This window comes from Helianthus annuus, chromosome 15 (genome assembly GCF_002127325.2).
Source record: "Helianthus annuus cultivar XRQ/B chromosome 15, HanXRQr2.0-SUNRISE, whole genome shotgun sequence".
Taxonomy (NCBI): Eukaryota; Viridiplantae; Streptophyta; class Magnoliopsida; order Asterales; family Asteraceae; genus Helianthus; species Helianthus annuus.
In genome coordinates this window covers 120924794-120945682 of record NC_035447.2, presented here as the reverse complement: position 1 = coordinate 120945682, position 20889 = coordinate 120924794, and the positions used below count along the sequence as shown (strand labels likewise).

General features: G+C 34.1%; 2 protein-coding genes across 2 annotated transcripts; both read left to right on the top strand.

The window, feature by feature from the left end:
• Positions 1–237: 237 nt before the first annotated feature.
• LOC110914109 lies at positions 238–13515 on the top strand. The gene is made up of 12 exons (XM_035984438.1): positions 238–424; positions 517–618; positions 737–913; positions 1006–1113; positions 1211–1294; positions 4286–4476; positions 8934–9379; positions 9488–9905; positions 10008–10428; positions 10483–11733; positions 11837–12721; positions 12878–13515. Exons 1-12 carry the CDS (start codon positions 238–240, stop codon positions 13513–13515), a joined length of 4908 nt encoding a protein of 1635 aa, XP_035840331.1.
• Positions 13516–17897: 4382 nt separating this feature from the next.
• Positions 17898–20595, top strand: LOC110910195 (lamin-like protein). The gene is made up of 2 exons (XM_022154898.2): positions 17898–18232; positions 20137–20595. The coding sequence occupies exons 1-2, from the start codon at positions 18037–18039 to the stop codon at positions 20469–20471; spliced, it is 531 nt and encodes a 176-aa protein (XP_022010590.1). The 5' UTR covers positions 17898–18036; the 3' UTR covers positions 20472–20595.
• Positions 20596–20889: the final 294 nt, after the last annotated feature.

Below are 20889 nucleotides of genomic sequence, written 5' to 3'. Positions count from 1 at the left end.
CCTTACACATGTTTCGTATTTTACAAGTTTCAACAACCAATGTTGAGAGAAGGAATGTGTACCATTTTCCTGCTTATGCTACTCCAAATATTAGCAGTATTTTGTTTCACTCATCTTCTGAAGTAAGAGGTATACTTACTGCATATATTTTTTGGTAATTTCAAAAAAATTTCACAATACTTTCAAAGTTCTTTTCTCAAGTTGTCAACAATCTTTTCTATTCAAGTATTTTAAAATATGGATACAGATAACACAATTTCAAGTAAGTATGAAGTTGACCATCAAGCAATTCAACGTCAAATGTGTGCTAAAGAAAGAGAAAAAAGGAAGTATGTTCTTCAACAAAAGAGAAACAACAAAGGTTGTCATCCTGCATCAACATCTGATTCTGTTGAAAGGATTCCATTTTCAAATACTTCAAGTGGTATGTTTTATAGTTTTACAAACAAAATTTAAAAGAAATATGTATATATATGTTATGTTTTTGGAATCCTTACATATATTCTATTTTACAAGTTTCAACCACCAATGTGGAGAGAAGGAATGTGTATCATCTTGCTATTTATGCTACTCCAAATATTAGTAGTAATTTGTTTCACTCATCTACACAAGTAAAAGGTATACTTACTGCAGATATTTTTTGGTATTTTCAAAAAATTTTCACAATACTTTCAAAGTTCTTTTCTCGAGTTGTCAACAATCTTTTCCATTCAAGTATTTTAAAATATGGATACAGATAACACAATTTCAAGTAAGTATGAAGTTGACCTTCAAGCAATTCAACGTCAAATGTGTGCTGAAGAAAGAGAAAAAAGGAAGTATGTTCTTCAACAAAAGAGAAACAACAGAGGTTGTCATCCTGCATCAACATCTGATTCTGTTGAAAGGATTCCATTTTCAAATACTTCAAGTGGTATGTATTATAGTTTTGCAAACAAAATTTAAAAGAAATATGTATGTATACGTTATGTTTTTGGAATCCTTTCATATGTTCTATTTTACAAGGTTCAACCAACAATGTCGAAAGAAGGAATGTCCATCACACTCCTTTTGGAAGTAGTAAGCAAATATCCAATTTTGTTGAGAGGACTCCGTTATCAGATATTACAAATTGTATGTTTTAAATTTTATAAAACAAAAGATTTGTTTAATCTTAAGTTTTATGAATTGTTATATATATATATATCTTATTTTACAAGCTTCAATATAGGTGGAATATCTAAAATTGAATTACAAATGAGTGATGAGATGTTACCAGATTCTGTGGTTAAGAAGATTCATGGAATTTCTAAAGGTATAAGATACGAATGTAAATTCCTGTTAATGTTGGTGCACTACATCTGTTGACTTCGTCTTGGATCGAGTCATACATTGTTTTGTATAGATTAGGGCACGTTTTACGAGAAAACATGAGATTGTATGTGTTTAGAGTGTTAGTTTCGCTCATATGGACATAGGGTGAAGGTTCCGCTTATTTGTACTCATGTAGTTTCACTTATATGGACATGTCCATATAAGCGAAACTATCTGGCCTATAAATAGAGTCCATTTGAGTGAAACCAATGAGAAGGATCACCTTGTATTCCACGCCAAAGTGCTGCCGGTGTGAAGAACTGCATGTAATCGAGTAATAATCAATACAATTAGCAGTTTTAGTGAAGATTCAGCTGTTTCTACCTACATTTCTTGTAATTCCACACCTGAAACGTAGTTGAACGCCTCTGAACGACTCAATCGGGTCAGAAAACGATCCTAGAAGTGGTATCAGAGCTGAGATTAGTTGGATTTTATCATCATTTCTTACTTCTACACCTTCTTTATTCAATTCAGAAAATTTTCACGGTCGAAATCTGCTCAAAATTTCACAGACTGTGCGCAATTGAACATAGACAAACCCTTGAAAGTTTTGTACCAAATTACGGACTAAAAATGGTTGAGATTACCTTCGGACTTGGTTCCGCTTATCCGGACATAGAGTAGTTCCGCTTATCTGAACAGTATAGTTCGCTCTTGTATCATCTTATTCAGAGGTTCCGCTCCAAATTACCTTGGTAGTTCCGCTCTTGTGTCATAAAGATCAAAGGTTACGCTCAAATTGCTTGGTAGTTCCGCTTTTGTGTCATCTTAATTGAGGTTTCGCTCCAAAAGTCACCAAGAGGTTTCGCTCCAAAAGTCACCAAGAGGTTTTGCTCTTAGTACATAATAGAGTTTCGCTTATTTGAATTAAGTAGTTTCGCTCCAGTGGACAAGTTTGTTTGTAGTTTCGCTTATTAGATCATCTGAAGGTTTCGCTTTTAGTGCACATCACTTAGTTTCGCTTATTTGTCACTGTGTTTGAAAATGTGCTAAGTCATCATGGATACCGAGTTCTACAACGCATTTGCAACACCGTCTGGTCCAGCCGCCGTTGTTCAAGCTATAAATATAGAAAACGAGACGGGAACCACCCAAAAGCCCCCGAAATTGATGAATATCGAAGAATATTACGGGTGGAAAGACAGATTCGAGAACTGGGTTCAGGCAAACCATCTTAGATCATGGGAATGCATTCTGAAGAAATACGTGTTGCCTCAAACAGATTTGCAGGTTTTAAAAGAGTTATCTGAGTTCACGGATCAGGAACGGGTTATGTACAAAGCAGAAAAGATGATGATCAATCTGTTGCAACAAGCGATCAAAGAAGACATCTTCATTTTGCTACAGCACGACAAAACTGCAAAGTCAATCTGGGATGCACTTAAAGTCAAATTTGAGGGAAGTGAGAACATGATAAAAAGCAAGAAAGCATTGCTAAAGAAAGAGTTTGATTTGTTCAGTAGTCTACCGGGTGAAGATACAAAGAAGCTGATCGAACGCTACTGCCACCTTGTACGATCAATGTCAATGTTGAGTATTACTAAAGATCGTGAAGAGTGGGTAGACAAGCTTGCTGATACACTACCACAGAAAGAATGGGGAACATACTTGATGATTCTGAAAAACACGAGTGTTTATGATGGGTTAACGATTTCTCAGTTCATCGAAAAGATCGAGGGTCAGGATCTGGAACAGCAAAAGATCGCCAGGATGAACAGTCCGAGTGGTCAACAGGATGTGAAGATGTACTACAAGGGTAGCATTCCAGTTCCAGAATCTGAGAGAAGTCCGAAAATCCAAACTGCATTCAGTGCTGGAGATTCATCAGAAAAAGCTGATCAGGGATTAAACAAAAGCAGCAGTGGATTCTCATCATTTCCGAGTGTTAATCCTAAAGAGTCAAACACAAGCTTTCAGTCTCAAATCACAAAGACAGGAAATGGTTACGTGATTCAGTGCAACATTGCTCTAAATCTTCCAGAAGGTCAAAGCTTTTCTGAGGAAACTGCGAAAGACCACATGGCTCTACTTGGTTCTGTGTTGCTTTCATATGAAGGTCTTGTTGCTGGTCGTATCGGAAATCCTATGCTTACAAAGGAGGATTACGATCAAATAGACGCCGAAGATATGGAATTAATGGATATCAAATGGTGTCTTGCAAGTGTACTCAGACGTGCTGAAAAGTTCAAAACAATTACTGGGAGAAATGACTTTCTTGATGCTCATGTATCTACTTTAGGTTTTGATAAAACTAAAGTTACTTGTTTTCGATGCAGGGAGAAAGGACATTTTAAACGAGAGTGCAAGGGTAGAGAAGCTAGTGGTGCTCAGAATTCGTTTGGAAAAGATAACTACTACCGGAAAGCCATTTATCAGCAGGTTGGTCAATCACAAGACTCACAGACGGCTCATGGTAGGAAGATTGAGGATTCTAAAAGAGCATGTTTGGTGGACTTCAACTGGAGCAACTACATATCTCCTGATAGCAAAGTCTTTTTAGTTGATCAACATGATGAACAACTACCTGAAGGCTTCAGCTGGGATATGTTTGTTGATGAAAAGGGAGAGTTCAAAGCTTTCATTTCCAAGATTGTCAGAGAACCAGACATGTTTACCACTTGGATGAAGTCTATTGGTGAGACAGTGGAAAGTGTGGAGGAACAGTCTGTTACGTCTGATGAAAGCTCAGAAAGTGTTGATGAAAGTTCTCAGAATGCTGATGAGAGTGTACAGAATGATGTTAGTTAAGAAAGGGAAGTTGTATTTGATCAAACACCGTCTGACTCTGGTATATCAGATGCTGATTCTAAAAAATCTGTACAGTTTGATCAATCACCAGTTGATAGCAGTAGTGATGATGAAGAAGAGAAACATATCAATATTGCTAAAACTCATCTTTCTCCTGAAAGTTTTCATTTTTATTTTGTAGATCGCATGGAAAAGTTGAAGGCAAAAAGAGCTGCAAAAGAACACATGGAAATGAAGCCTGAAAGTGTTGCTGAGGAGAATGATGAGACTGAGCTGGTGAGTGAAGAAAAGATGTCTGAGGCTGAGAAGGTGAAAGAAGAAGAAAAGGTGGTTGAAGTTGTGAAGACAATCGAGATTGAGAAGATTGTTGAAGTTGTCAAGCCTTGCGAGAAGTGTTTGGAAGCTTGCAAGGGATGTGCAGCAAAAGATGAGATAATTGATGAGTATGAAAAGAAGAAGGAACAGTTACTGTTCAACCTCAACTATGTGAAAGAATCCTATGATGTCTTGAACAAAACAGTAACTGGTCTCCAAAAGATAAACTCAGAAAGAGAACAAGCACTAACGATGATGAATGCAGTCATGATGACAAAGCAAAAAGCAATCAATTTCTACATCGAAGAAAATGCTAAATGAAAGCAAGAGTTGGAGACTGAGAAGATTGAGAATGAGAGAATTAGACGTTTATTACAAAGTTATTCAAGTTCTGATTATCTCATTGATCGTATTTACCCAACTGTTGCAGGAATGGAAGCGTTTCAAGATGAGAAGCCGAAGAAAAAGAAAGACAGTGGTAAGAAATCGACTGATAGCTATAACAAGTGTCCGCCTCCAATTTGGGAAGGGTATTCACCTAGAAAACCAAACGAGGAGCAACTTGAAAAAGCAGTCACTATAAAGCTAAAAACCGATACAATTGACGTTTTACAAGATACCATTGATGTCACGTTTACCTCGTCTGACACTGATCAGGAGTCTGAGTTAATCAAAAAGGTGGTCGATCAGGTGTTGGATACTGATGAGGATGAGTCAAAGTCAGAGTCTGGAGGGTCAAATTCATCAGTCAACAATTCAAAATCGTCGGTCAAACGGTCTTACAGTAAAGAATTTTTGTTATCAAAAGCAAATTTGGATGATGAAACATTTGAAGTTGCATACACTTTAAATGATTCGGACAAATTATATTATGACAAAGAATTTCCAATAAGAAGTGTTCGTTTTGACATGATCAAAAAGGTTTTCAAAATGACAGAAATTAATATTTCTGAAATAAAAGATTTAAATCTTAATGAAAAACCTAAAAAGTACACTTCAAGAGTTCAACAACGTCTAAACAAGAAAAAAGGTTACAATTCTGGTTCTGGTTTTCAAAAGAAATCAAACCAAAATCGTAGCTACAAAAAGAAAGGTCTTGGATTTATACCATCAGAAAATCATAAAAATATGAAAAATTCTAATACAAAAACAGAATTTGTGTCAGGTGGAAGTTCAGAGGATGAACAGAAGAAACCATTCTGGAGACAGTCAAATCAAGAGTTTCTTGCTGATAAAAGAAAGAATGGAACTGAAGTGTGGCAACCAAAAGAAACTCGTACCTGTTACAGATGCAATGAAGTTGGTCATATTGCATGGAACTGTCAGAAAAATGCCAAACCAAATCAGGGAGTTTCTCAAAAGTTGAAAGAAAAGGTTGTTGATGTTGAACCACCAACCGAAAAACTTAAAGTTTTTGAAAACTCAACTTATGAGGTCGGTGAGTGTTCTAAAAAGAATGTGTTCAAACAGAAAGCTGAGAACAACCAAGTGTGGGTTGTTAAAAAGGCTAGTGAAAAAGTCGGCGATGAATCTTGTTCCACAAAGTCAGAGGAGCCACAAGGTGAGGTAAAAACTTCAGTGAATGATGTTGATTTTCCATCATTGAAGTTTGAAGAAGTTAAAAAGAAAGTTGGTAAAATTGAAATCTCGAATCAGTTTTACAAAGAGAAAAATGAATTTGATGTCGAGAAAACATTCAATGGGAGTGTTAAAAAGATTTTTGGAAAAATGTTGAATGAGAGAGCAAAGGGGGTTAAAGATTTTTATGCTACTAAAAAGGCAACTTACAACCCTACTGCTCAAGAATTGAAAGCCATCAAGTCTGAAAAGACTTGGATGGAAGTTTGTTTCCCATAATAGTCTTAGGACTATGCCGGAGATCCCAAGTTTATATCGTGGATCAGGAATCGGCATCATTCATGTTTTTGATGAGTTTGTATGAAAGTTTGTTGAAAATGTTTGAATGTTTACAGGATTGAGTGACTACGCCGGAGCTTCCAGGTAGGTAATTGAGAAGCAGGAATCGGCATCTTTGTGATCAATCTTACAAGTGGTAAAAAGGTTTATGTAGACGTAACATTCCTACAGTGGGTATTTGTTCAGATATACCTACAAGTGGTATTGTTTGTGATTCTACAAGTGGTTTATTTTTACAAATGGTACAGAGATTGCTTGAGTGCAAAACGGTAAATCGGAGACATTAAGTTGTACTTGATTTACTAACATAAAAACTGACAAGATGATGAACCATAACCCCGAATTTAACCCATGTGTAATCTACAAGTGGTAAAAACAAACTCATTTTCCGGAAAAGTCATTTTGATTAAAACAAACTTAAGTGTTTTGAAATCTAAATGAGAAAATGGTTTGTGAAAGGGGGAGTTCTGATTGTTTATGTACTAGTGAATGGCGAATTGATGTGATTTGATGTCAGTTGTCAAGTTTTTGTACAGTTTGTTTTGTGTTCTAGTGGGTCAAGAGCTTAGTTGTTTTCAAATTTTTTTAATGTGTTAGAATTTTAGGGGGAGTAGTAGAAAATTTCAGAAAATCCAAAAACATTAGAAAATTTGAAAAATACAAAAACATGATAAAATTCAAAAACGAGTTTTGTTGTAAAAAGAGGAAATGATACTACATCAGTGGACTGTCACAACATGCTAAAGAAATGTAATGACAAAATGTGATAAACAATCTTACTGAAGATATGCCAGTAGGTTTTTACACACTTAGTAAATTGTGACGAGATATAAACATAAAAATTTCAAACTTGCTTGTTCTGTGGGTTAACAACGACTTGAATATATAGGTAACCCCTGAAATCTTGTTTGAAATGTCCCTTATTCTGAGATACTAGGTCTTTATGCTCAGTGATATCTGGGGTATTATCCCGGGACTTCTGCTGTATGGAAGTACTGACCTAGTCCCCGGATAATGCTTTCTGCAAATGCTTGAAACATAGCATCGCCCTCAGCAAGCTGATGAAACAATAAAATTGATAGTCGCTGTTGTTGTAATCAAAAGATCTTCTAAAGGGGACATACCAAAAGTCGAAGCCGTCATCTCTTTGCGTATACGGAAGTATCGACCTGAGCTCTCACGGCCCTGGCACATAATCCCTTTACAGATATCATCTGTGGTATACTCACCTATAAGACTGAATATTGGGATCTGGATACGGGAGTATATTCAAGAAGTAGGACACATGAATAAGTTTAAGTGCTTAAAATATTAATTCGTATCTCGAAGCAGTTGAAGTTTGTGTGAAAATTTAAGTGGACAAATATACTAATAATCTAGGTAAATTGCTTAGAACTGAAAATGTAATCAAGCTTAACGGTGTTAGTGACATGTCTCATAAACTGATATGATCCTCTTACATGAACTCACAAAAATATTGTCTGTAAATATTTTAGATTCTGCTTTATTTTGATTCAACAAATAGTGTTTACTTTCTTTCAGAAAAATCCAAAAAGATTTTGTGTGTGTTTTAGTATAAACTTTTGAAAAAGTCAAAAAGATTTTCGACAACTGATGTTGGAAAGCTGATTTTCAAAATTCCGAGTGCTAAACATGATGACATTGTTGTGAGGGGAATTATGTCTTAATTGTCAAAATATGTTTTAAATCAACAAAGTGGTTCATCATGTATGTGTGAATTGAGAGAGAGTGATAGTTGGTGCATATGCTATGAGAGGGAGTTATCTGACTATGTCAAGAGTTGGTGCATTCCAAATTGTTAAATTTAGAAGTTTTACTTTTCGGTTAAGTTTGTGCAGGTTTAGCCAAGTTTCGATTCTGGAAATTGAAGTCTCTATAGTTTAAGCCAGGTCTCGATCTTGGAACATGAAGAGCCAGACAATGATCCTGAAGCAGAAGTTGCTGAAGAACAAAGGAATGCCAGCAATTCGAGAGGGGGAGTCTGTAGATAGAGAGAGAGAGAAAAGCCCAGAGACTGATCAAGACTGAAGATGTGAAGACACAGCATTGTCGTGACTCGATGGACGACTCCGTCAACATCTGAGGGGGAGTCTGTTGGTGCACTACATTTGTCGACTTCGTCTTGGATCGAGTCATACATTGTTTTGTATAGATTAGGGCACGTTTTACAAGAAAACATGAGATTGTATGTGTTTAGAGTGTTAGTTTCGCTCATATGGACATAGGGTGAAGGTTCCGCTTATTTGTACTCATGTAGTTTCGCTTATATGGACATGTCCATATAAGCGAAACTATCTGGCCTATAAATAGAGTCCATTTGAGCGAAACCAATGAGAAGGATCACCTTGTATTACACGCCGAAGTGCTGCCGGTGTGAAGAACTGCATGTAATCGAGTAATAATCAATACAATTAGCAGTTTTAGTGAAGATTCAGCTGTTTCGACCTACATTTCTTGTAATTCCGCACCTGAAACGTAGTTGAACGCCTCTGAACGACTCAATCGGGTCAGAAAACGATCCTACAGTTAACTTTTCAATATGTAGAAAACTTATGTTGACTTATAAATTTACTAAGTCTGTAGATTATATTGATCATGGAGATGCCATATTTGTGTGTTGTAAATGTGATGCAATGTTATGGGAAGATGAAATGCTTAGGGGAAATAAAAAACGTAACAAAACATCCTATTCTCTTTGTTGTTCAAATGGAGATGTTGAGCTACCACGACCGCCTACACCTCTTCCATTACTACGTCATTTATATAAAAGTCCTACCTCACAGTCTTGCAATTTCATGGATAATATTCGAGCATATAACATGATGTTTTCCTTCACATCTCTTGGTGGGAAGGTTGACAAAAGTTATCAGAGAGGTAAACGTCCTTATGTATTTAGACTACAAGGTCAGAATTATCATCGAATGGGTAGTCTACTTCCGGACGATGGGGAAGAACCTAAATTCTCCCAGCTTTACATATATGATTCACAAAACGAAGTTGTAAATCGTCAGAAAGCAGTAAGGTAATTTCTTTATGATAATTGTGGCATTTAAGAATATATATTTTGCTTTTCAGTATATTTACATTCATTATCATTTAAAATGAATGTAACATTTTATATTTATGGCAGTTCTCACATAGAATGCAAAACTACAAGAAACAACCAGCTTGATAGTACAACCATAGAGGGTCTTAAAGATATGTTGGATTCTTGCAATCCTCTTGTCCAATCCTTCAGAATGGTAAGAGATTGTTTTCAAGAAAATGAGTTTCAAGATGTAAGCTTGAAGCTTATTGGAACAAGAGATAAGGATGGAAGAGTTCACAATTTGCCAACAGCATCAGAAATTGCTGCTTTAATACATGGTGATTTTGATGGAGCATTTGATAAACGGGACATTGTTGTTAGAAAGAAGTCTGGTGGTCTTCAAAGAATTAATGAGCTTCATCCCTCTTACCTTGCTTTGCAATATCCACTTATTTTCCGATATGCGGAAGATGGTTATAGAGTTGGTATTAAACATAGAGGGATTGCGATTGATGATGAGGTACTTAGAACCAATCTTACAATTAGAGAATTCTTTTGTTACAAAATTCAAGATAGACAGAATTAGTTTTCATTGTTAGTTAATGCGAAAAAACTATTTCAGCAGTTTTTGGTTGATGGATACACGATGATAGAATCTGCCAGGTTGAATTATATAAGGACACAACAACCTAAACTTAGAGTGCAAAATCTTAAGAATTTGAATGCTACTATTGAAAGTGGAGAGAATAATGCCTCAAGTTGTGGTAAAACTATACTTTTACCTTCATCATTTACTGGTGGTTCTAGATATATGATGCAAAAGTACTTGGATGCTATGGCAATTTGCAAGTCTGTTGGATATCCCGATTTATTCATAACGGTGACTTGTAATCCAAACTGGCCTGAGATTTACAGGTGTTTGCATGATAAAGCTCTTAATGCTGAAGACAGACCGGATATTATCTCTAGAATATTCAAGTGTAAATTGGATCATCTTATAAAAGATTTCAAGAAACATAAATTCTTTGGTGATATACAAGCAGGTACCCTTTAGTTATATTTTTTACTTTGAACATCTAATTATATTTATCTAACAGCCTACTGTTCAAAAATCTCAGTTATGTATACAGTGGAATTTCAGAAGCGTGGACTCCCACATGCTCACATATGTTTGTTCTTGGGTGCTGAAAGCAAATTTCCAAATGCATCTGATATTGATCGTGTTATTACTGCTGAGATACCAGATAAAGAAAGAGATCCTGGATTATATGAGCTTGTCAAGCAATTTATGATTCATGGACCATGTGGTACAGACAACCCACTTGGTCCATGTATGGTTCAGCAAAAATGTTCTAAAAAGTTTCCCAAAAAATATGTAGATGAGACTTGTGTTGATTCTAAAGGATATCCTGTCTATCGTCACCGTCAAACAAGTAATATGGTAGTAAAGAATGGTGTGACACTTGATAATATATTTGTAGTTCCTTACAAAGCTCTCCTGCTCAGAAAGTATCAGTGCCACATTAACGTTGAATGGTGCAACCAGTCAGGTTCTATCAAATATTCGTTTAAATATATTAATAAGGGGCCTGATAGAGTCACTGCTTCTGTTTTTCAAGCCAATAGCACCAACAATAATACGGAACAGAATGTAGCTGTAGATGAGATAAAAGCATACCTTGATTGTAGATATATCTCTGCTTGTGAAGCTGCTTGGAGAATATTCATGTATGATATACATTATAGATATCTAGCTGTTGAAGTATTACCTTTTCATTGTGAAGATGGTCAGAGTATTGTGTATAACGATCATGATAATTTGTGTGATATTGTTACTGATCCAACTGTGAAAATGACAATATTTACAGAGTGGCTGAATTGTAATAAAGTCGATGAATTTGCCAGGACATTGAGGTATGTTCAGTTTCCGGGATATTATATATGGAATGCTAAAAATCGCAAATGGAATCGAAGAAAGCATCCGTATGGATCAATTGGGAGGGTACATTATGTCCCACTATCACTTGGTGATTGTTATTACCTAAGGATTTTGCTGAATCATATTAAGGGACCAACCTGTTTTAAAGATATAAAAACAGTTGATGGGCAAGTTTTTAAAACATTTAAAGATGCATGTTTTGCACGGGGGCTGTTGGATGATGATAAAGAATATGTTAATGCTGTCAAAGAAGCTAGCACATGGTCAACCGGAGATTTCTTGAGGACCTTTTTTGTAATGTTGTTGCTGTCAAATTCGATATCTCGTCCTGGTGTTTTTTGGTCAGAAACGAAGTCCCTATTATGTGAAGACATTCTGTATCAGCAACGAAAGATAACTGGTATTGCAGGTAATGTTATTATTTTATTAAATTTATATCCAATTACATTAAAATTATGCAATAGCTCTGTTATTGGGAAAAAAACTAATACTTTTTTCAATATTTGTTTTAGATTTGGATCTTCAACAGGAAGAACTTGAAAATATCTGTCTATCTGAAATTGAAAAGTTGCTACTTACCAATGGAAGTACAGTGAGAAATTTTGATGATATGCCAAGTGTTCCGGACAATTATGTTTCATCATCGAACAATCGATTGATAATGAAAGAATTATCCTATGACAGACTAGCTCTTCAAAGGGAACATGATCGTTATGTAAAGTGTTTAACTGCCGAACAGGAAAAGATATATAAAATTGTTATGGAAGCGATTGAAAAAGGTGATGGAGGTGTGTTTTTTGTATATGGTTATGGTGGAACTGGAAAGACGTTTCTTTGGAAGACATTCTCAGCTGCATTACGATCAAAAGGTGAAGTTGTATTGAATGTTGCATCCAGTGGAATTGCTTCACTTTTGCTGGATGGTGGTAGAACTGCTCATTCAAGGTTTGTAATTCCAATCAACATTAATGAGAATTCAATATGTTCGATAGAGCCTAATACTGAATTAGGTGATTTAATTAAAAGAGCAACATTGATTATTTGGGATGAAGCACCTATGACTTACAAGCATTGTTTCGAGGCTCTTGATAGAACAATGAGAGACATATCACGTTCCAGTCAATTGAACATGCAATCGAAGCCGTTTGGGGGAAAGGTCATTCTATTTGGTGGTGATTTTAGACAAATTCTTCCGGTTATCCCTAAAGGTACCAGAACAATGATAGTCAATACTTCTTTGAATTCTTCTTATATATGGCGGCACTGTAAAGTACTAAAGCTAACTGAGAATATGAGATTAAGAGTTGGTTGTCAGGAAGCAGATTTGAAAGAAATAAAGGAATTTGGAGAATGGATTTTAAAACTTGGTGATGGTCTGCTTGGTGAAGAAAATGATGGTGAGATTGATATTAAAATACCAGATGATTTACTTATTCATGACCAAGTTAATCCTATTTCTTCTCTCATTTCATATATATATATATATATATATATATATATATATCCGGACATGAATAAGTTTTTGTGGGATTTAACGTATTTCCAACAAAAAGCGATTCTTGCTCCAACTAATGAAGTAGTGGATTCAATAAATAAAGAGTTGTTAGAGAGTCTACCTGGTGAAGAAAAGGTTTATTTTAGTTCAGATAGTTTATGCCAATCGGAGGAAGAATCAGAGCTTAATATGGCGTTGTTTCCTCCTGATGTGTTAAACAATCTTCGTTTATCTGGTTTACCTAATCATAAATTAGTACTGAAAGTTGGTGCTCCGGTGATGTTACTCAGAAACATTGATCAAGCAAATGGATTGTGTAATGGTACACGTTTACAAATCACGAAGCTCGGAAAAGTTGTGATTGAAGCAAAAATTATCACATGGACTAATATAGGTCATCATACTTTGATTTCAAGACTGAAGATGACACCTTCAGATTCACCAGTGAAGATTTCTCGAAGACAATTCCCACTTTCACTGTGTTTTGCTATGACAATAAATAAAAGTCAAGGACAATCATTGGAGGGTGTTGGTTTATATCTTCCACGTCCAGTGTTTAGTCATGGCCAGCTCTATGTTGCTGTATCTAGAGTAAAAAGTAGGAAGGGATTGAAAAGTTTGATTTGTGATAAAGAGAAACGAGTCCGTACAACCACTACTAATGTAGTTTACAAGGAAGTTTTACAAAATCTATGATGATACTAAACATCTGTCAACCTGACAACGTCTGTTGGGTATAATGGAGGAACTGTTGTTAGGAAATGTTTGTTGAAAAGCAATACAACTTTTTGAAAGCATCTGATGCTTGTTGTGCATTAAGCTTATCCTGAGAACACATGTGTTAATAACATTATTCTCTTAATATCTGTTTACTAACCTTTGTAATTTCTGTTGACTGACCTTTTTAACATGGGTCGACTAACATCTAATAGTTACTATCTATTTAATCATCTGGCAAGCTCTCTTGGAGATAATCGATGACAGTTCTTAGTAAAGTCTGTTGGAAAGCAACAGAAGCTTTTAACAGTTAATAGACAACAGTGGTTTGCTATTAACATAAAGGAATTGATGTTGAATAAACCTATTGACCATTACTGTATATTAATTTTATAAGTCTGCATTAATTATTTTTTTACTCTCTGTTGAATTCTAAATGAGATGTTGACCAAAAGTCTAACTGATGTTTACCAAAAGTCAAACAGTTGTTGACCAAAAATCAAACAGATGTTGACCAACAGTTAAACAGATGTTGACCAAAAGTCAAACAGATTTTGAACCACTAAGAATTATAGTTTACCAACAGTGGTTTGACTTTGGTCAAACAGACTTTTTGAAAACAATGGTTTCACTTTAAGCAATCATCAATGGAGTTGGTCAACTTTATTTGCAAAAATTGGTTTTAACTTTATTTGAATTTAAATTACAAGTACCATATATTTCTCATTCTTATTGCAAGAATTGTCTTTGATCTCAGATGGTTTTGAAAACAGTGGTTTCACTTTACGCTATCCATCTGGTAAGCTCTGTTGGAGATAATGGATAACATTTTTTAGGAAAGACTGTTGGAAAGCAACTGAAGTTTTTAACAGTTAATAGACAACAGTAGTTTGCTATCAACATAATGGAATTGCTGTTGAATAAACCTATTGACCATTAGTGTATATCTCTTTTATAAGTCTGCACTAATTATTTTTTTTACTCTCTGTCAATATGGGCTATGCATGGTTTTCTAAGAAACGACCCGTGTTTGCACACGGGTCTTACCGCTAGTACTATATAATAAAAGAAACCATTTTGAGAACACTTGTCATTATATTAGGTCATGTGTTATAGATAATTATTATTTTAATTTAATCTCTTCTAATTAATTATAGATAATCCTCCTACTAAATATTATTTAGTTTAACATCTGAGCCGCCAACGTCTTTTTTTCTAACCCTTTTTCTAATAAAATTTTATTCTAAAATTTAAATTGTTAATTTAAGATATTTTTAAATAAAACAAATTATTTATCACGAAAACCAAACTTTGTATTAATATATGAAATATTTTTATTTTCATTACTAAAAATATTATTATATTAATTTTATTACATAATTTATAAATCAATTTGTCAAAATTGGTACCAACATTTTATCACTCAAGTAGATGCTGATTTGCTTCTTGAATAACATATCTTCTTTTCAAGAACCATCTTCACAATCACCGTATCCGTCGCGTATTGAGTATTATCCATTAGTATATTGAAAGATATGATTTTTTTATTATTGGTATACAAAAATAGATTTATTAAACCGTGTAATACATGTGGTTTTTTAAAGATATACATTTTTTATTATTTACTATACAATATTAAATTTATATGACCCGTGTAATACATGAGGTTTTTTACGATTTAACTTTTTATTACTTGATATATAAAATTAGATTTATTCAATTCGTATAATACACGGGGTTTTTTAAGAATATATATTTTTTATTATTTAGTATAGAAAATGACATTTATTCAACCCGTGTAATACACATATTTTTAAAGATGTAACTTTTTTATTATTTGATATATATAATTACATTTATTCAACCTGTGTAATACACGTGGTTTTAAAGATATAACTTTTTTATTTGGTATATAAAATTATATTTATTCAACCCGTACAATATGGTTCTTATAGATATAACTTTTATTATTTAATATATAAAATTATATTTATTCAATCCGTGCAATAAAGGAGGTTTTTAAAGATATATTGTTTTATTATTTAGTATATAAAATTCATTTATTCGACCCGTATAATAAATGGGGTTATAACCTAGTTTTAAATGAAAGTGATCCCATGACATCATTCTATACCTATATATATTGCCATATTATAAATTACAAACATGTTTGTGCTTAATGGAGTTGTACTCTAAGAATTGGGAGTTTTTCAAAAGAAGTTTTTGAGTTTTCATTTATAACCCAAAGTTTTTCTTTTTTTTTATTTAACCTCTTAGTTTTTTTTTACTTTTTACCCAAAACTTTTCATCTTTTACAATTTAACCCCAACACATTTTTATTTTCAACTTTGATCCCCGTATTTTTCATCTTTTACAAATTTTTCGTTTTACGTTTCGTTATAAATTTGCGAGTGAACACGCCGCAACGATCGTGTGGGTTTCAGCATTTTTTCGTCCGACTTTTCCCGTTTGACAGGACCGTCACAACACGTCTGTTTTTCCCTGTTTGACAGGTTCGTCGCAATGCATGTGGTCTTAGATTTACTTAGTTATTATTTTCTATCCTTACGTTTCAGTCTAATTTCTTCGTATTAACATACCACAACGGGCATGCGTGGTTCAACAATTTTACATATGCTTTTCGTTCGGCGTTATTTTTTCTTTTTATTTATTTTATATTATAAGCTTTTCTGGTGTTGTTGGTCGCTAGTAGTTGTGTAGCATTAGTGCTATTTGGCACAATTTATGCCCCCGCCGCAACGCGGAGGGGTTAATACTAGTTCAATATCAATAAGAAATTAATGAAGCAATTTATAAGAGAAAATTATCAAAATATTGAAAGTTAATCAAAAAGTTATAAATAGATATGGAAAAGCATTTATGCAACTGGTCCCTTTACAAAAGAGATCTACCTTCATTCTCTTCAATCGGAAGCCGTCACATCAGCAACACTGGCTAAACAAACTAGAATTTGAATTTCGCCTACACTTTTGGCTGATATGATTAGAAAAACACCAACTGAACTGGTGAAAGCGTTGGCAAAGCCTACACTTTTGGATCTCGGCTAGGGCTTAATTAGCCTACGCTTTTGGGTACAACTAAGAATCCATGTCTATTATTGAAAAATTTTGGTCAAATTTTACTATTTTAGTAGTCTATCCATTTTATAATCAAGGTTTGTTTTCATTTCACTTTATTAAAAATAAACAAATAAAAATAAATATAATCTATACTATATAATAAAGTATATTAATGGGGATACGTGTATTTCTTAGTTTATTTAATATAGATAATTATTTTTTTAATTAATAAATCTAAAACTTCATAAATCATTTATCTGTTTCTGTATCTATATACTCATATTTATCTTCTAATATATATAATTTTTATCTTTATTTTATCTTATTCTTATATCTTATTTATTTAATATTTTTTTCTTGATTGTTTCTTTTATTTTTTTCTCTTACTAATAATAAATATTTAATATTTTATTGATCCGACCACGTGTAACACACGTTTCTAACCTTTTAATAAATAAATAAATAAACCAAAGTAAAATGTTATTATATGTAAATATTACATCAAAGTTCATTTTCCCAAAAACGTATCTCGACAATTGTGTATACACATGTCATTCACTAGAGAAATCTGTTTTTTAGTTTTCTCACATTTTTCTCATACATAATTATAGATGATTATTTTTTTAGCTAATAAATCTAACACTTCATAAATCATTTATCTATATTGATATCTATATACTTATATTTATCTTCTAATATATATATTCTTTATCTTTATCTTGTCTCTTATTTATTTAATATTTTTATTAACTATTTCTTTTATTTTTTTCGTTTATTAATAATAACTATATTTAATATTTTATTGATCCAATCACGTGTAACATACACGTTTTTAACCTTTTAATAAATACATGAAAAAACAAAGTAAAATGTTATTTTATTTAAATAGTAAATCAAAGTTTATTTTCTTAAAAACGTATCTTGACGACTGCGTGTCAACTTAAATTATATTTATTAAAGCCGTGTAACACACGTGTTTAATCAACTCGTGAAATACACGGTTTCAAATATGTAACTTTTTTATTACTTTGTTCAACTTCATAAAAATATATTTAATACAAACTAGATAAACAAAACCTTATTTCCCATTTATTATGCATGTATAACCTTTAATTAGTAAACCCCATGTACCCCATTTCACACAAAAACGAAAACGAAATGAAGCACAAAAACGGTGGCAGGATCGCATGCTGGTTTCAACACAATTTATGCGCGCCACTAACTAACTTACGCCACTGGTGCATTGTATCAAAGATTTTTACGTTACCAAAACTGCCCTGATGAACAACACTGCCGTCTGCCAGCCAGCCTGGCATTATATTTCCGAACGTTTGCGTGCTATAAATACACTGCGTGCTTTCTATTGTTTGAAAGAGAGAGATAGCACTGCACATATCAGAATTTGAAGATTTAGCCAACAATGAGAAGATCAGGTGGCGGTTTACAGCTGCAGACAGCATTGGCGGTCTTTGTGGTCCTGGCGGCGATGCTAACATGCGCTGTGTGTAGAAATCCGGTGCGTTACCTCGTCGGCGGTAATGATAATAGGTGGAAACCTAATGTTAACTACACCAATTGGTCGCTTCAGCAGGTTTTCTACGTCGGCGACTGGCTTTGTAATTAACCATCTCTCTCTCTCTCTCTCTCTATATATATATATATATATGTCTCATATACACACAGATATTCAAACAATTATACAGTAATTACATTACTGTAGTACTTTTTTTTTGTCAATGATAGTCATCGAATCCTAACGGAAACGTGATAGATCTCCTAAATTTAAAGGCGTTTTTTCGAAGTTTTGTCGCAAGCGTTTGAATGTTCATCGGCTGACTACTTTATTCATTGATGGCAAATTTAATTTAAATAATCTCAGCTTTCTCAATTTGGCCGATAATAATCCTAATTTAGTTATTGGCCGATAATAATCCAAACTGATACACTTTTGGCCAATAATAGTCTGCGTTAAATATAGATTAACGAAATTAAGTTTTTTTCCGAATTACAAACTGATGTTTTAGGGTTTTTGATTAGAATGAGGATACGAGTTGATTGATGTAAAATTTACCTCGAAATACTGTTTCAAACGACGAAAACGGTGCTTCAATTCGGGTGTTTAAACTTCTTATTAACAAAAATCAAGCCGCTTGAAGCATCGTTTCGAGGTAAGTTTTACACAAATCAACTCGTATCCTCGTTTGGATCAAAATCAATAAAATATCAGTTTGTTAATTCGGAAAAAAGCTTAACTCCGTTAAACTATCTTTAACGGCGGACTATTATCGGCCAAAAGTGTATCAGTTCGGATTATTATCGGCTAAGGGTGAAGGGGGTGCTCACCTAATAGGTGAGTCCCCTCTCTTACGCCAAACCAATCCCCGTGTGCCACGTCAACTCCCCTCTTAAACTCCCCTAACACCCCAATTTGATGGCGCCACTCCCCTCTTAGGTGAATTGTTTTTTTTTAAAAAAAAAAAAAAAAAAAAAAGGAAAGCTGTGATTGGTCCCTTCTCCCTCTCTCCTCTCTCTCTCCTCCCTCTCTCTTCGGTGCCTCCACCCCCATTTTCTTCCCCGATTCACTCCCCCGCCTTAATGGCGGTACCCCCCTAATCGGCATCTCTCCTCCCCGATTGAAGTCACCGAGTACGCCCCGCCTGCCCTAATAACTGAGTTGGAATTATTATCGGGCAAATTGAGAAAGCTGGAATTATTTAAATCCAATTTTCCTTCATTTATTTAGTTTCTATTTAGTAAATTATCTAAAGTTTATGTTTAGATTTTTTGCTGATAGCTATGTTAAAGTGATTCATCTGCTCTAGTTAAATTATTCATGATTATATAGTTCGGATCTTGTGTTTAAAATAACATCTATTGTGGATTTTGTTTTCGGTTTCCATGTTTTCGAAATTTCATAGCATTTTTGAACGTTCCGCGACTACTCTAATAAAATTTGTAGCTCGGAAAATTGTCGAACTAGACACGTTGACTTTAAAATTTAGTAAACATGGAAATTGAGGTGGCAAACAAGCATCGCCAGCTAAGACGCCTAGGAATTAACCTAGCACGTAAACTCTCGTAAGTCGTAAAGCACACTGAGGACCACACCACACGTGAACCACTGAAAGGCAACGCATGTAAAAGTAGGGGCTAAGCCGGCAGTTAAATATTAGCTGGCCTTTACACGTGTATTAATTTATTTGGCTATTCTTGTGGGTTAAGCCTTAGATGGCACCGAAATTTATCTGGTTATGTTTATTTGGCGTATTAGATTGGTTGGTTTAAAATGTCTATTTCTATAATGTTTAATAGTCAATGCCTATTTTGTAAAAAAAAAGTGAGTCAAACGCATCTATTTTTCACGATTTTCACTTTTAGTTTCTATATAGTAAATTATCTGCGGTCAATTTGGAATTTGTTCATATATTTTGGTGATAGATAATTAGATATGATAAGGTAATTAACTCGTATCTTCATCTATTCAGATCTCGTGTTTAAACTAAAAACAAACCTATTACAGATTTCGTGTACGATAAGAACTTGTACAACGTGTTGGAGGTGAACGAAACAAGCTACAGGAACTGCAGTGATCAAGGATTCATCTTAGACATCACGAGAGGCGCAGGGCGTGATGTGTTTGAGCTCACTCAACCGAAACGATACTATTTCCTTTCAAGTGGAGGTTACTGCTACAATGGAATGAAAGTTAGCATCAATGTGGTTGAATTCGTTCCTGCTCCTCAAGGTTCTCAGTCCAGTATGATTAGATGCATTAATCCGCTCGTTTTGTCGATTGTGATCGTTGTTTGGGCTGTTTTGGTTCGCAATCTAGGTTTCACTATAATTCGCGCTTAATGTTTAACGCCTGATGTATGGATTCGAGTTCTTGATTGTTTTGAATATCTTGATTTTATGTTTGTGCTGAATAAACCCGTGTGAGAGGGAAATTATTGTTTTTAGTAAAGGACGTGTTCCTCAAGTTTGTGATAGAGATGGTAAGAACTCATATTTTAAGATCTTTTTATTATTTAAGTAATATTTTTTTATCAGAATAACGTACTCTATATCATGTTGAGTAATTTGGTCTTGCTCTAATAAAGTTTTGAAATAATAAAACTATATCATTGTACAATTTTTTTATGGAATAATATGCAATTAGCCGTTAAAAAAAACTTAAATGTATATGTGCACATAATTGACTAAATGCACACTTCATTTTTAGCCTCTTCTAAAAATATCATTTTAAAACTTTTTAAGTTCCACCTTAAAAAAA